The sequence below is a fragment of the Melopsittacus undulatus genome, chromosome 5 (assembly GCF_012275295.1).
Source record: "Melopsittacus undulatus isolate bMelUnd1 chromosome 5, bMelUnd1.mat.Z, whole genome shotgun sequence".
In the NCBI taxonomy this organism is placed as follows: Eukaryota; Metazoa; Chordata; class Aves; order Psittaciformes; family Psittaculidae; genus Melopsittacus; species Melopsittacus undulatus.
This window is the reverse complement of record NC_047531.1, coordinates 26306751-26320597: the sequence shown is the minus strand read 5'-3', so window position 1 is coordinate 26320597 and position 13847 is coordinate 26306751. Positions and strand designations below refer to the sequence as shown.

At 40.2% G+C, this 13847-nt stretch overlaps 1 protein-coding gene across 2 annotated transcripts in view; it reads right to left on the bottom strand.

Annotated features, from left to right (window-relative positions):
- Positions 1–13482, bottom strand: part of CERK (ceramide kinase) — a 40001-nt gene extending 26519 nt beyond the window's left edge. For both annotated transcript variants that reach the window (XM_034063166.1, XM_034063167.1), the window contains exons 1-4: positions 13214–13482; positions 3482–3595; positions 2240–2362; positions 161–286 (exon numbers count right to left, since the gene is read on the bottom strand). In XM_034063166.1, the coding sequence (XP_033919057.1) occupies positions 161–286; positions 2240–2362; positions 3482–3595; positions 13214–13352 (502 nt within the window). In that variant the 5' untranslated portion in view covers positions 13353–13482. The remainder of the gene's footprint in view (positions 1–160; positions 287–2239; positions 2363–3481; positions 3596–13213) is intronic.
- Positions 13483–13847: the final 365 nt, after the last annotated feature.

Genomic DNA, 13847 nt, shown 5'->3' with positions numbered 1-13847 from the left:
CCCCTGTGCCCCCATCCCCCCCCCCACCACTTAGCTTCATTTCCTTAGGAAGAAAAGGTGAGTAAGAAAAGGTAAGAAACAGAAAGAACTTCAGGTACCCAGACGTGTTTTAAAGAGTTCACATTGTGTTTATTAATAAATTAAAATATTCATCACTCACTAACAACATCAGTGGAGATAGAAGCTAGACTGAAGAGTGGAGCCACTTTCTGTTCATAAATCCTCTTCCCTTGTCGTTTTCCTCCGTAAGGATTAATATACACAAGCAACTGCTTTGGTCTAGATTCTGTAGTATGAAAAAATATTACAATATACTACTTCTGTGCACAAAACAAACTTAACAATCTATACAAAACCAAACCTGTAAACATCAGAGTGAACACAGCACACTGACTTTTATAACTATTAACAATTGCAACTCTATAAATCTTTATCAAAGTGCTATAAAAACCTGCGTCATCTATCCTCTTTATTATATTGAGGATATTGACAGTATTAAACAAATTGGTAAGAAGACAGCAGGTGAAATTCAGAATAATTTCATCTGACCATGTCTTGCATTCTTAATTATGTTATTCTTGTAGAACTTTCCCGCTAAATTACATTAGTATCACAGGCATACAAGACAAAAGGCAAATCAAAGGCAGTAATAGTACCTTTCGGCACTGGTGAGTCAAGCACATTTTTTACATTAATTTATTTAAACAACATTCTTGGCTTTTGTAATATAGATACAGTGTCCTTATCATGGAAAGGAAGTACCTCACAAACTACATGCTGCACAGCAAGTACTTGCCTTATAGTGTGTAAGCCCTTCCCTCCAGAAAACACTTTTGATACTGTTATCTCAAGTTTGTTCAAGTAGTTATGGATTTACACTGGTGGTAGCAATGAAAACAATTATTACACCTCTTTACTAACGGATATACAAAATTGTAATGCTTCCTGCACCTAGGGAGCCTTCATTTTTTTTGGATAGAGCACAAAGACCTGTTAACACATTCACATTTCCTCAGGTGGAATTCTAAATAATTATTTTAAAAGGAAAGAATAACTGAGTTAAGCCGGCACACCTACATAATAAATATAGAATGTTTGAAAGGCTTAAAGCTGCCACACATCCAAAGTACCATTCACCCTCTCTGGGAACTTGTTACCTTCTCTGAAATACTTTGATACCAGTAGAATGAACACCTGCACTCAGAGATGACTGTCAAGGCTATTCTCTCACAGGTGTACTAAACTTGTGCACAAGCCCCATTTTTAATAATATTTTAGTGTAGGAGAGATACTAATGTTCTTGATTTGAATACATCACACGAGGTAAGATGCATGATTACGATATCTATTCAAAAGAACATTTATTATTAAATATACATTTTTTGTATGTGAGCCTTAAGGAGTTGCTTGTGTCACATCGTAGGTATACTTGTACCCAGTCCCTTCTTCAGCTCTGTGTCTCAGATGGACCTCAGGCCTATACTGTAGGTAGCTTACCTACAGTCCCACCTCCACCTTCTGCTGTTCCCATCTGGCCTCCTTGGATGGACCCAATTATCTCATCTGAGCAGTAAATCAGACCCACTGCTACTCCCCTTCCTGCTCTGCTCACCCTGCTCAGACACAGTGGGACTGCACCTTGGATGGTGAGGGCACTGCCTGTGGTATGGTCATCCTTGATCTCCATTCTGTCCTGCCATTCTCTGACATTTTCAAGGTATCTCTCAGGAATAACTTCTGCAAAACTCCTTTTAGCTTTACAAGAAGTAGTTGTCCAAGAGTTCCAGAAATTATTAATGGGAGCCTTTACTGTGGCACATTGTTGATGAGAGAGACTGGAAAGGTTAGAGAGACACACAGAAAGCCACCCATAAATCTTACAATTGCTACAATCCTTATCCTCATATCTCTGGAGTAGCTCAAATCTCTAAGCTTACAACTGCCCTTTACTTCTCTTATTTAAAGCCTCTGCTAAGCCTCCAATGTGTCCTTATTTTGTGAAAGTAACTTTCCTATGAGCAAAACTAAGACACCGATAGTCCTGACTGATGAGGGTAAAACACTCAGCACAACTTAGCAAACATGCGAGATACAAAAGCAGTGATGAGAAGAATGAGACACTTCAACTCTCAGCTCCCTCAGCTTTTGAACATAAGCTGCAGATACATCACAATAATAGCAACTGGGGTACAAGCCTGTAAAATTATGCTGAAAATGTTAGTATTTTAGTCAAACTTACTCTGCATTTCAAGTAATTCTTTCAGTGCCTGTATCCACTGATTACACAAGTGCTCATCAGCACACCAAAATGTCACATCACTGCACCGCCAGCGGTGATTTCGGGCTTTCTTCACATAATACACTGTTTAAATTAAAAAAAGGGAAAAAAAAGTATAATAATGAGGCAGTTCTGTGAAATGACCAATGTATTTCTGAGAAACATCCAAAATATCTACCTTTGGAAAGAAGTGATAATTAACCCCCCACCACACATTTCTGCAAATGACAAAAGCATTTAGAGTGTGAACAGGACATCAGTAAAAAGTCATAATGAAAACACTGCTCTAGGTCATTACCTTGCAGCAGAATCTCAAACATAAACTTCTTTTTAAACCAAATACAAGCCATTTTTCACAAACTAATTATAAACATAATATAAAAGTTCACTGAGCTTATGTATTATTTTACCCATATTAAAGTTTACAATGTCTACATAATATAAATTGCCATAAGCTTAAGAGAATAAGCCAAAACTCTCACATCCACTCCCATGTTAACCAACAGGGTGAATTTAATTTTATAAAGCTGAAATTTAAGGGGAAAAAAATATTTAGAGTTTTCTCATGCATTAAGAACTAGGTTCGTAAGACAAGAAGTACCCTTATCTCTCCCTCTACAGTATCAGCAATCATTGCTACTGAAGGACTAAGTGTGATCAAAGTACTCCACAACATAAAAGTTCTAGCATGGGAGCGATCACATTTGCCTCAGCTTTGCAACACAGAAGTTACCACTCTTTCCCCAGAACAAACAGAGATCTATTTCTGGCACTTGATTTTAAGAATGCAGTCAACAATACAGAGAACCTTTTCACACACACATTCTGAACCCAAATATTAAAACCACAAACATGTAGGACTCATTTTTCCAGCCACTCTTGATTTTCTAGTCAAGTAGCATAAAGCAAGTATATTGCAGAGTATTCAGCAGCCAAAATGTAAGATGTTCAGACTTTGCTAAAGAACTAAATACAGCATGTGCTCTTAAAGGAAGGGGTTTATTCTCCAAAATAAGGATATTTAGATGTAAATGGGCAGATGTGGTTTTGTTTGTGGAGGTTTTGGTTGGGCTTTTTTTTTATGTTTTCCGTTTGGTTCGGGTGGGGTTTCTGGTGTTGTTTCATTGTTTTTTTTTCTGGGGTGTTATTTGTTTGGGTTCATTTTTTTTAGGGGGGGAGGGGTGTATTTATCATTTGCCTTACCTGTGAAAGCATGTGGCTTTCCCATTTTTTGCCATTTGCCACTATTCCGTTGTTTCTTGTTAAGTTCTGTTTCTTCTACAGCAATGATCTCTGAGGTTGGTACAAAACAGTTTTCTGTACAAACACAAGACCTCACACATTAACATCTTAAAACAGCACCAGATTATTTCTACACACAATATGATATAGGCATAAAATTAGAGTAGTTACTCAATAAGCAAAACCAAGAGCAAAAGCAGTAATTTGCTGAATATTTTCAGTTTCCTTCTGCCTTTTGTCAAAGCACATAATTCATAAGCACCTACAAACTACACCAATTAATATTTCAAATGTCTATTTCTCAGAAAATCAAGTTTTCTGCGTATAAAAGCTTTTTGTATGAGGCCAAAATCCACCAACTAATGAAATTGACCCTTCAATGACACCTAGTCCAGATATCTGACAGCAAATAGCACAAGAGGTTTCAAAGACTGTGAACTAAATCTAGTGCAGAGAGACTAAAGGGGCTGTTTGTTATTCTCAAGTAACTAGCTGGCTTATGAAAGAAGGGCATTCACATATGAATTCTTAAGACTTTAAATCTCACTAAGCTTTTAAACTTCAAGGCCTCCTAAGAAGCAAGTTCTAGATATTATGTTTAGGTACTGTTAAGTGTATTTCTCTTATATCAACTTCAAAACTATTGTTTTTCAGAACTACAGGCCTCTTGCTCTTACGCTATGAAAGAATTTCCTCTAACTTCACTCTTTTTTCTTCTAATAGCCCCTCATACCTTCTCAGTCTTCTTAACTCCTGTCAAATTGAGGATTTTGTCTCATTTTCATTATCAATTTCAAAATTTTTCTGCTTTTTCCTTAACTCAAAAAAAGCAGAACTGAAAACACAGGCTTTATATTTATGTACAAATGAGCACTCTCTGTATATATATACATGTATAAAACTTAGTTACATAAGATTATACTACTATAATGTCTTATGTATTAACTACCTGTATATGAGAAAAACAAGGATAGAGAATCACAAATATAAAGAGATATTAAACACACAAAATACAGCACTAATACCGCCATTACCGAGTTTTATCCTACATTTTATCTTCCTCCCTATTTTGCAGAAGCACCCCAGTAGTGGTGAGAAATAAAAAACAAACTAAAAAACCTCCTAAGCTCTTCACAGTGTTGGCCACAATTCATTTGCCACTAGTTCATTTTATTCCTGCCCTATTTATTTGTTTTAGTCAATGCAGTTGTTACCTATTATAATGTCTATTGACATGTCATGGCCTTTACACACAAGGCTGTGTTTTCTTTTTCTTTACAGGTGTTTCAATATTTGACTTGATTTGTAATCCTTTAGGGATTTTATCTTCCCACAGGGTTTTAGTTTGATTCATAAAAGTAGCCTCCAAACTTTGCACTAGGGTCTTTCAGGAATCTGGCTGTATTCAAATGTTTTAACTACTCACAAAACTAGTTATGGCATATAATTACATTTACCATATTTACAGCATGATGGGGAAATGCAGCAGTCACAGAATGTCTTTATAAAGATCCAACAGCGGAGATGAACTTAATAAAACCACTTGTATTCAGATATCGGTATCATACATATACACAGGTAAGACAGTATCAAGTGTTTAATACTGGATAGTAGCAGTTAATTTGTCTTCCTAACATTCAGAGAAAAGGTCTGCTGTGGGATCTCAATGTGATTACCCACCTATCCATTTATCAGAGTTAAAAAATACAGAACAGGGATGGAACAATAAATTAAAGGAAGGGAGTACATTCTTTAACCTTTCTTTCCCAGAACTTCTTTTAGTTCTCATTTTTCTACTGGCTATGCTGCCTATCCACATGTCACAATACAAAAGAAAGCTTGTTCCATTTATAAAGATTGCACTTAGGTGATAACTCATTTTGTTGTTGCCCACAGCTTGCTACAAAACTGAAACTAGATATTTATCAAAATTTAAATGACAATGCTCTAATGACCAACTTAGTAAATAGTTCTACGTATTGGACACTCACTAGCACATGTGCTAGAAGCAGCTACAGAAGTCACTGTTTTATTAGGCAGTACAATAGAGAAAGCTGTCCAACTGTACAGAAAGCAAACAGCATGAAAAGCACTTCCAAATCTGTATCACTAAAAGTATTTTTTTGTAGTACATACTTTAGCACATATCACACAGCTTATATTAACAACCCTAGACCTTGAAACCACTTCTACTAATATTAAGTTCTCCTAATTTGTCAGATGTGTTCTCCCTGACAGTTGCATGACTGGAAGTTCTGCTTTTCCAGTAAATCTCTTTGCAGACGCAGCAAAAAAAGCAAAGAAGAAAAGTTGTAGTTAAATATGTGCTTTTTCTTTTTTTCCTTTTTATTATAAGCCACAGGAGTCACATACCTGGAAAAAATAAACCCAAGACTGGGGGTGGGAGCAGTGACACACCAAAACAAGGAAAAAAAAAAAAGGAACAAAACAAAAACAAAGCACAGAGTGATCCCACCTTCCCCCTCTAAATCTGTGGGCTTGGTAGAAGTTCAAGACATTTCTGGTCTATGAATACCAGCTATGCCAATTGTGGCCCTCTACCACTTGGCACTGTACAAGCATCAGGCAACTCCACTGCCCCAATAGCATACTCCAGTCTTAAGGCAGTCAAAACCACACACTACTTAACAGAGTAATCACAGAGGGCCAAAAGATGCAAGGCTTTCTCAAATACAAACATGTTATTCAGAACATTCCCTACAGCTTATAAAAACAAATCTGAATGCAGCGGCATTTGTGTTTGGATAGAGCTCAAGAATTTCTATCACTCCAAATATCACTATCACTATTTGACTTAGCGTTACGCAGTAAGTCAAAACACATTGTTTAATCAGAACGCAAATCAACTACTTAGCTCCCCCCTCCCCCTGTTTTCCCCAGACAGGAAAAGTTTCCATTGCAAAGAAATCAAATAGAAGCCTTAAATACAAGCAATCCTGCTTGTACAAACACAATGCCCCCCCCCCCCAAACTGGCATCTAGTTACGAGAACATGTCCCGTTAAAAAGTAGGTCTCTCACACCCTCTTTTGAGGGGTCAATAAGTTTTACAAATGTACTAATGCCCTTTCACACACCTACTCTTGCAGCATTTACCCTATTATTAGGGAGCATAAGCCACTTCTTTCACTGATGTAGTATAAAAATACTCACTTCATCTTGACAGGTTTCTCCTAAAACACAGAAAATCTTATTGCCCCATTAACAGCAACAAAAAAATGGTACTTACGCCAAAACTACTAGATCAACATTAATGAAAAAAGTTGAAAAGTGGGCTCAGAACCATACCAAATAAAGAATTTCACTCAGCTCAGCACAGTATATTCAACCAAGCAGCACACAATAGTTCCTAGACAAAATTCCAGATGAAATACCCTGCCATTTTCAACATACACATCTAGATTCAGGACACTGAATTTCATGTTGAGAAGTACTGAAGTATATGTTAATTTTCTTAAACTATCTCAAAGATCTTAACACATTTAGGTTTCGATGTTTCACCTTGCCTAATGTCTAACATACACAGTACACTAAAGATGATGATTTCTCCAACCAAAGCAGATGGATGAAGAGCATGGCAGAAAGATAAAATAACTAAAACCCCAAAATACACACTAGACAGGTGACAGTCTTCCCCGCACTTTGGCTGTGCCAGTTATCAGTCATTCCGTCTCCCAATGCTTTTACAGTCTTAACAGACAGTCTTCTCTAAGTGCAAACTGGCAAACAGCGTGTTAGATGCATACTACTTTTTCCCACATTAAGCATGTGGGAGGAAAAAACCCAACAAACAAAACCAAAAACCTCAAGTGAAACACACTAACAGTGGGCTTCCTTTGCAAAAAAAATAGCTAGAAGTTGTGAAGTGTGGTGTTCTGTGTTAAGAAAGGCATTTTGGTGTGCCAGTGCTGTCTGCTACTTCTGCAGAATACGTCCTGACTTTATAAACAAACGCAGTCTGAACCTCAGTAAAGACTTGTTCATTCATCACTGCCAGCTTCGTATCCTACAGGCCAAATTCCTCCCTCAGAAATGTGTTAGCTCAAAGCAACACAGACGTGCAAAACCATAAAGACATTGCTGATCACATTTGGTTTATTATTAAAATTCAGCTCAGTCCCAGGGATGCAGTGACATTCAGAACTAATTTAAATTATTAATATACTCTTGTGACTTAAAAGTATTAACAGCTAAAAAGCTGGGGTGTAGATTTAAATACGAAGGTTTTTTTTTTCAGTCACTTTGGAAACTAATTTACTATTAGGGACCACATGAACATTAAGTTACCTTGCCCTAAGTTTAAGCTTTGTTCTTGTTTTCTTGCTTTTGGGTGAAGGCATTTTCTATTAGAAGGTACAATGCATTATACTGATCACCCACTACAGAAAGCTGTGTCTAATAAAGACCAGAATAAAAGACAGTGGATGGGATATAGAGCAGAATTACAGAGAATTTGCATCATACAAGAGGGGTAAGGGAAAAAATAGGTATCATAATTAAATTATTTAATTCCAAACTCTTGAAGAGTCACAGAAACATATCAAGGCTATGATCTCACAATATACAGCCATTTATAGGATTTGTTTTATTTTTTTAAGTAAATCTTCAAGTACTTTGTAAACCAACAGACAATAGAACAGTTTCTTAGTATGATGAGACACAGTTGCTGCTTCACGTCACATATCTGAATTTGAATCAAATCACAGCAATTTGCACTTGGGTCAGTTTGCATATTTAAATTGTACCATTGAGCATTTTCCCAAATTAATTCCATTCCATTGAATGTTTTCCAAATAAAATCTTTCCAACTCAACTATGAATACTTCAATGGTAAAGCAAGAAATAAGATGCACTTTTTCACCGTAACAAGGAAAACAACCCCACCACCAAAGAGATGTATGCTGAAAAGCATGTATTGTTTAATGTAGGGTGCATCTGTATTTGAATAAGGTACCTTCCAGAATCATAGAATCATAGAATAGTTAGGGTTGGAAAGGACCTTAAGATCATCCAGTTCCAACCCCCCTGCCATGGGCAGGGACACCTCACACTAAACCGTATCACCCAAGGCTTCATCAGAAAACAACATATTCCAAAGAAACAATGCATTCTAAAGCTATTATTACCCCACAACCAACTGATTCAATGTAGTCAGGGGAACTATCTAGAGAAAAACATGGTTTAGATTTCTACTTGTGCCCAATGCCAATTGGGAATGAGTGATGAAAAATGACCTTGAGTAAGGATGTGCCAACACAATACAGGTGCAGGACAGGCCTTCATTCCAAGCAGGCCCTCTTCTGCTGTCTCAGTACTGTGTTTATTAAACTAAACAATCTTTAGAATCCACAACATCAGAATAGCATCAGTCTTGTGAACATGAGTTCTGAGGCTTCCTGGAGCAATTTCTGGAGAAAGGTAGAAAAGACACTTAGAGGGACAAGAACTCCCTGAGAGATACAGAGAAAGGGCTAAAAGATAGAAAAGGTGCACACAGGAAGTGAAAGCATACAGTTTGGTGTCTAATTTGATCATCCCCTTTATGCTTGTACCCTACAAATAAAAAAAATCCCAAAGCACAGAAATAACAAGGGAATCTCATTCTGTGTTTGTAATGTCTTAGTACAAGGCACATTACAGTCTTAGCCAATACTTGTAAAATACCTGTAAGTACATGTGTACAATATATAATCTGCTATGAAATTTGGTACCTGAAGTTTTATCATCACTTTTATCACTTGATAAAAACCCGACTGTGCCACCAACATGAGGAAATAATAAAACAATTGATCTGTCCAGATTTGCGTAGGCTATTAATGATTACACAGAATCACAGAATCCCAAGGGTTGGAAGGGACCTCGATTAACAACTAAATTTCATGGAGAAATGTTATAAGGGAGAAAAAATAATATTCTTCAGAACATGTGAAGATAAAGTGTGAAAAAGGTGTATAGCTAAGAGTAACAGAGAAATACATGAAAAATTTCAGATGAAACTTTGCCCTTGAAGTTTAAACAAGTCCAACCAAAGAACGGAAAATAGGAACCTCATTACATTGAACACAGAACTTGAAAATATGATGCTGTTAAACAAGGTCTAACAGTGGGAAAGAAAGTTAACAGCCTTGTTTAAAAACAAGATATGTCCTGAACAAACATTTTTGGTTTTGTTATTGTTGGTATCTCCTCAACAATAGCATTAAATTCTCCAGAATCAATACTTCTTTCTTCATAAAACATTTTAACAGAATTGGCTTTAAATGTGTATATCTATATGTTGACACACTTGAGAGGTGAGCCAGTGCCAACATCGAGTACAATAATGCAAAGTGCAAGGTCCTACACCTGGGTCAGGACAGGCTAAGAAAGCTGGGGCTGTTGAGCGTGGAGAAAAGAAGGCTGCATGGAGACCTCATAGCAGCCTTCCAGTATCTGAAGTGGGCCTACAGGGATACTTGAGAAGGGCTCTTCATTAGGGACTGCAGTGATAGGACAAGGGGGAATGGGTTTAAACTTGAATAGATGATCAGGTTAGATACAAGGAAGAAGTTCTTTACTGTTAGGGTGGTGAGGCACTGGAATGGGTTGCCCAGGGGAGTTGTGAATGCTCCATCCCTGGCAGTGTTCAAGGCCAGGTTGGACAGAGCCTTGGGTGACATGGTTTAGTGTGAGGAGTCCCTGTCCAAGGCAGGGGCTTGGAATTAGATCATCTTAAGGTCCTTTCTAACCGTAACCATTCTATGTTAGTATCATTGTACAAAGATATGAAAACACAAGAACCTTGACATATTCTGTAAAGGACAATAGGACAAAATCTCTATTGTTTCCTATCTTTTCCCAACACCTAACTATAGCTCTAGTTTCTTATATGTCAACATCTGAAAACCTTGACAAAACATGTACCAACCATTTTACATATGTAGCTAAAACCAAGACAGTAATAAATACTCAGAAAATAAGCAACCCTCACTGAGTTTTTTTTTCAGTTTAAAGACAACTGTTTCACTGTAATAACTACCTATTAAACAAAAAAATACAGCAGTTGTATACTGCATAATCAAGTCTGTATCTAGGCATAATACAGAGTAGTCACGTAGTCAAAGGCTAATTGGTAGAAAGATACCAATCTTGGTCAAGCGACTCTTCTATAATTATATGCTTCTAACTAACCACTGTCCATAGTATAGTTTATTTATATACTGTCATGTATGCTGCTTGTATTTCCAAAATAATTACAGAGCACACAATGAGCTATCCCAAGTCTTAGAAGAGCTTAAAAACAATAGGTCAGCAAACTGATCATACTAAAGCACAAGTGCAAGGAACACATGAATTAATCACAGTGTTAAGAGGAAGTGGTACATCAAGTATTATATTGTTCTCTACAGAAATTATACATGTGCCTCCAGAAGACTCAGGCATTTCTTCTTCTTCTCCCACCCTCCCTTTTCTCTCTGGATAGCACGTCATAGTTTCCAAAATGTTGTTAATAGCTATGACACAGGACAGCAGCCACAGTAACGAGACTTGCCTCCTAAGGAATCTCCTGCTGATTACTACTTCAGAAACTGCCTCAGAAAGAATCTGGTTATTATGTCCCACTGCATCCGCTATGGAACAGGATTCAGCACAGGTTCATACTTGGTTTGGCCAAGTCGCAAAAACTTATAACTTGCAAGGCCTAAAGGAAGTCATCACACCACAGGAGCAACTGTCCCAAAAGGCTCTGAAACTCTATATTAAATTTAAGATCCAGACACCTTTCTCTGAACTAATTTTATTTTATTTTTAAAAGTATACAACTTTTCACAGCAATATATTACAGTTTGATAGAATTAAAGAACTCATTATTAAAGTCTTAATTTAATTCAGATGCTGAACTAAGTCCAGGAATTTTCAAACATATTTTTCAGCAGTACTGCTGATAAAAACTGGATGAAGTCAAATTGTATTCACAGAACAGAAGGAAAGCGGACTCTGGCTTTATGTTACTATGAATAGGAAGAGATGTACTTAAAACATGACCAATTCTCAATTATGTAAAAGACAACATTTTCTTCTCGAGTCCTCCTTCTCCTTCAACTTTATTCAAAAAGCCTCAGGCCAATAAGACATTATGACAAAATCAGGGAAATATTTAAGAAGGATACATGGTAAGAAAGGAAGAACTATTCATTTCAGTTTGGGAACTTGCCTGAGACTGGAAACATCTATACTCGAAATCTTCTCAGAAAAGCTTCTAGTTGACCTTTCTATTATTAGTTTCCTTCTGTTTCGGTACCTACAACCTCTTAGAGGAGAATGACAGCAGTTTTCCACCCTACAGCAGCTACTGTGAAAAGAACATTACACATTTCTGGATGCTCACATACCCTGATAATAGGGTTATATTATTAACATGAATAATGACTATATTAAAAACGCACAGGTCAGAGACTGACAAAATAACCACCTACAGCGTAGCAGAAAGCTTGATACACACGTACACGAATTTTCAGCATTTATCCTGCAATTCTATCAGGTATTTTCTGCAGCAACCTTTCCCATTTGCAGTTTTATAAGTCAGCACTATTCTACCTGCACAAAAGGTGAACAGCCTTGTTACACCAATACAAGCTATTAGCCTATATTTAACATTTCCAAAAAAGTAACTCACAGAAGTTAAACTTTCTTTGGAAATTCCTATGAAGCTCTTTAGAAAGCAAAGAGTTTAAAAAAAAACTACTTTTTTTTCGGGGGGGGGGGGGGGGGGGGGGGGAGCCTGAAATAGTGCTTCAGTATTATTTTTTAAGCATAAGTCATTTACCTAAAAAGAAAGATTGCTTTAAAAGTTCTGTAAGTCTATTATGTCCTTTTGTTGCCCAAAGAAGTTGTGTCTGCCCCATCCCTGGCAGCGTGCAAGGCCAGGCTGAACAGAGCTTTCAGTAACCTGCTCTAGTGGAAGGTGCCCCTGCCCGTGGCAGAGGGTTGAAACTGGATGAGCTTTTAAGTCCCTTCCAACCCAAGCATTCTGTGATTTTAGGATTACAAACTACATGCTGCTAGCTGCTCCCAGTGCCAAGAAACAATGGGGTTCAAGTATAAAACCCGTGTTTTCCGCATCCAGCTGCAGGGAAGTTTTCTCTCCCCTCGGTGACCAGGGGCACACTCTGGGACAGACGCTCCACTCCCACAGAAAGGGGAGCTCGCTGCACTCCACGCGGTCCCAGCAGCTCAAAGGTCCCTTCCAGCTCCCCTTCGGAAGGAACCGGCTGACAGGTTCAGCACAGCCGGCTGCTGACAGCCCGTTCGCGGCTACACCACCGGCCGGCCGGGCCCGCGTGTGATTAACGCACTCTCCGTCTGCCGCTGCCGGACTCCGAACCCCAGAGCCGACCGCGAAAGGACGCCGGTGCCGCCAGCTGCCGCACTTCTTTTGTAGGGCGAACAGGCGGCCAAGTACAGGAAATACACGGCTCCGGCTGAGCGCACCCTAAGCCGCCGCCGTGAGACCCGGCACTGCAGGCCGCCCCCGCTGGCACCCGCACCCGAGCAGCGTTGCGCGGTGTCCCGCGCTGCAAAGGACGCGAGGAAGGCCCGTCCCGCACCGCCTAGGGGAGCCGGCCCCTGCGGCGGCCCCGGCAGGTGCGCCAACGCCGGCTGGCGCCGCAGCCCGCCCCCCTGCTCCACTCACCATCGCCGCGGCGCGGCGGGCGGGGGTCGCTCCAGGCCAGCCGGCCCCGCTCCCCGTCTAAGGTGACCTCCCAGGCGCGCTGCCCCATCCCCAGCGAGGACACCAGCCGGAGCCACCGCCCGCACGGGAGCTGCTCCATGGCCTCCGAGAGCGCGGGCCCGCCGCACCCCTCTATCGCATGGCCCAGGGGGGAACCCAGCAGCTAACGGCGCCCCCCGCCCGCCGCTACCCGGCCTGGCCCGCGGGCGGGGCGTGGCGTCAGCGCCTACGACAGCGCCGCGGGGCGGGGCCTGCGGGGCCGCGGCTCCCCGGTCTCAGCGGGACGGGGCGGGGCGGAGCGGAGCAGGGCGGTGATCCCACGGTGGGCTGCCCCCACCCGTGCCCGACGCGGCAGAGGAGAGGGTGGCCACCCCTCGGCCCGCTGTGTGTGTGCTCATCCCCCTGGTGGGTGACACGGGCTCCATGGGCACGGCTCCCTGCGGGGACACTCGGGCTTGCACCGTAACGTGTCTGGGTGGCTTTCGTGGTTTTTCTTCAGAAGGACCAAGCGCCCATCACCGTGACAATGAACTCTTCCCTTATCAAGACAGTGACAATGTAATGGATACATCACATCACAAACAGTGCCACTCGA